Below are 3,246 nucleotides of genomic sequence, written 5' to 3'. Positions count from 1 at the left end.
GGCAAGTTGGATAAGGGAAGGGTGGGTGTTGACGCCCAGAACTCCCAGGTGGGCGGAGACACCCAGAATACAGGTAGACAGGTACACTTCGAGCTCCCAGGTGTCATTGGCTTGCATTTAACTGTTCTTACTGTGTGCAAAACTTTTCTTTCATTACTTTAATTACTTTATTCTTAGATAGTAGATACCAGGCTGATCCTGTCATTTCCCTCCTACTTCTTTTATTTAAAGGAGAACTATGAGGGGGGTGATTTTCACTCATTCTCATAGTTCGAGCCGACGTGTGACAATGAAACTCGCACACGTCGGCTCAGTAGATCGGGAAGTGAGGGAACACATAGCGTCACTCGCTCACTTCTCGATCTATCCATGCAGAGAGCCGTGACTGTCACAGCTCCCTGCAAGGATTCCTCCCCGCTCCGATCCTCCAGCGCTGACTGGCGGAACGGACGGGGGAGGGGGCGGGTACAGCTGGCTCTGCCTCTAGATAGAAGGAGCCAGCTGTCAATCACGCAGCTGGGCTGGGCTGCGGCGGTCTCAGTATACCGCGAGCAGCAGCTCCCTATATACTGAGCCTAGGGTGACGGGAGGACGCTAGTTTGTGTCCTCCCGTCACCCTAAGGAGAACTATGGGGGAAAGCCACTGACCTCATTGTTCTCCGTTATGGTGGCAGTGCTGCTCCAGCAGATCTTCCATCTTCAGTGCTGCCACTGTGAATATGCATGCTCCAGTTATCCCCTAGGACAGCGGTTCTCAACCTTTCTAGTGCCGGGACCCCTTGGTAACATTTGCCAAGTTGTGGTGACCCCCCCCCCAAAAGATAAAATTTAGGGAGGCACCAATACTAGTATCTGTGTGGGCTCTCGGGAGGCTATGCGGGCTCTCAGGTGGCTAGTGGGACTCTCTGTTGGCATCCAGTGGGGTTCTGTGGTGCCCGGTGTGGGCTCTGTGGTGATCAAGCACTCGCCTCTTCTCATTCCTGCCTGCTCCCCTCTCTCTGATCCTCTCCGGCCGCTGCAGTGCCATCTAGGAGAACTGACACTGCCGCGCTAGGAGGTGGCTGAGGAGCCTCTTACCTAGAGCAGCACAAGGCATGTGGGGACCCCCTCAATTCTGGGTTGCGACCCACTTTTGGGGGCCCGACCCACGGGTTGAGAACCACTGCCCTAGGAGGAAGCCATCTTCTGCTCTGAGCCCGAGCGTTGTATGAAATAATATACCCCTGGTATCCCTACAGACCTGCATGCTCCTCCCTGCTTGCCACTGGGTGCTGCAGATATTAGCTGTGCAGTCTGCCGATCAGTTGCTTGAATACAGTTTATTGATTAGAGTTTATTAGCGTATAATCAAGCAACTGAGTATCGGACGTGACAGCGAATGTCTGCCTCACCCGGTGGCCAGCAGGGCGGAGCATTCATGTATGATGGGGTGCCTGGGGCGTGTTCTTTCATATAATGCTCCAGCTCGGAGCGTTGTCACAGACATGGATCTCCGTCCTACTACCAGACACTGAGGTGCAGAGGTACATCATGTGACCGCAAGGTGAAATAAGGTGTCTGAGCTTAGTGAAGTTCTGAGAATTGGGGGCAGTTATTTTTGGGGTCTCGTATACAATAACTAGTTCTAATGGCTTCCCATAGACTTTAATCTGTCCCGGCTTCTTCTTCCATGTAGACGGGGGCACACGGTTCTGAAGGCCCAGCTGCCGTCCAAAGAGGAACACGTCATCATGGTGCGTCTCTCCCCCATCCAGCGAGCCCTCTACACGGAGTTCATGAACCGCTTCCGGGATGCTGGGAACAGCGGCTGGCTGGGACTGAATCCGCTGAAGGCTGTAAGCCGATCATGTGACCTATATATACTTGCTGCACTCCTTCCCGGGACTCCCATATGGATATACAGACGGGTGCTCGAAATGACCGCGGATGGCTGCGGCGGCGCCACATGTAGATATATGGAGAACGTCACCAGCACACCAAATGTTCATTTATTGTCCTCTGCCGTCTCTCTTGGTTGCAGGCCGTTTTCGGGGGCCACGCAGGGACCCCCTTCATCAGGCTCAGAGCAACCAAGAGACGGCAGAGGACAATAAATGAACATTTGGTGTGCTGGTGACGTTCTCCATATATCTACATGTGGCGCCGCCGCAGCCATCCGCGGTCATTTCGAGCACCCGTCTGTATATCCATATGGGAGTCCCGGGAAGGAGTGCAGCAAGTATATATAGGTCACATGATCGGCTTACGTCCAATCACAGTTGTAACTTTACTCCTTACTGTTATGAAGGCGTTCAACTAAATAACCCTTAAAGGAGAACTATGAGGGGGGAGGGGCTTGTCACTCACCTCATAGTTCTAGCCGACCTGTGACAATGAGACTGTCACAGGTCGGCTCAGTAGATCGGGAGGTGAGCGAACACATACCGGCGCTCGCTCACCTCTCAATCCTGTCACGGCTCTCTGCCGTGACAGGGGAGGGGCTGGATTCTCCCCGCTCCGATCCGCCAGCGCTGACTGGCGGAACGGACGGGGGAGGGGGCGGGTACAGCTGGCTCTGCCTCTTGATAGGAGGAGCCAGCTGTCACTCACGCAGCTGGGCGGATCCAGACATAATTGTCCCGGCTGCGGCGGTCTCAGTATACCGCGAGCTGTAGCTCCCTATATACTGAGCTTAGGGTGACGGGAGGATGCTAGTTTGTGTCCTCCCGTTACCCTAAGGAGAACTATGGGGAAAAACACTGACCCCATAGTTCTCCTTTAATACATTTCTTTATAGTAGAGTAACTGGGAAATGTTCCTTGTTTAGTACTCTTATTTACTATTAAATACCCCGCCACCTTGCCAGTTCCCCTCACTTCCTGTAGCATCCTGACAACACCAGGCAGCGCAGTAGATTTGTGCTGGTGTGGTCAGTTTGCTGATTGGAGTTGCAGGGCGCTCTTTTCTGATGTACGGCATGCTCTGTAGTCCTATGGTCAGCTCTTCTCTCGTGTCTCCCCCCCCAGCACTGCTCGGTCTGATACCTCAAAGACAGGGAATGTATTTCCCTGCTGATGTTGATGACGTTCAGCTGCCTGTCCTCAGGCAATGGAGACGCATGTTAACCCTACTGAACCCCCCTGGGATGAATTGGAACGCTGATTGTGAGGCAGGTCGTCTCATCCAACATCTGGACCTCACCTCACAAATGGGGCAAATTCCCACAGACACCCCCCAAAATCATGTGGAATCCTTCCCAGAACAGTG

The 3,246-nt window shown here is 53.4% G+C and overlaps 1 protein-coding gene across 1 annotated transcript in view; it reads left to right on the top strand.

Moving 5' to 3' along the window:
• RAD54L2 (RAD54-like 2 (S. cerevisiae)) overlaps positions 1-3,246 on the top strand; it is a 48,230-nt gene that overhangs the window by 26,196 nt on the left and 18,788 nt on the right. The window contains exon 11 of the mRNA XM_018573103.1: positions 1,676-1,835. Coding sequence (XP_018428605.1) covers positions 1,676-1,835 — 160 coding nt within the window. The remainder of the gene's footprint in view (positions 1-1,675; positions 1,836-3,246) is intronic.

The sequence above is a fragment of the Nanorana parkeri genome, unplaced genomic scaffold, assembly GCF_000935625.1.
Source record: "Nanorana parkeri isolate BGI_ZX_2015 unplaced genomic scaffold, ASM93562v1 scaffold2238, whole genome shotgun sequence".
NCBI lineage: Eukaryota > Metazoa > Chordata > Amphibia > Anura > Dicroglossidae > Nanorana > Nanorana parkeri.
Note: the sequence above shows the minus strand (reverse complement) of the source record. Positions and strands in the feature narration are given on the sequence as shown.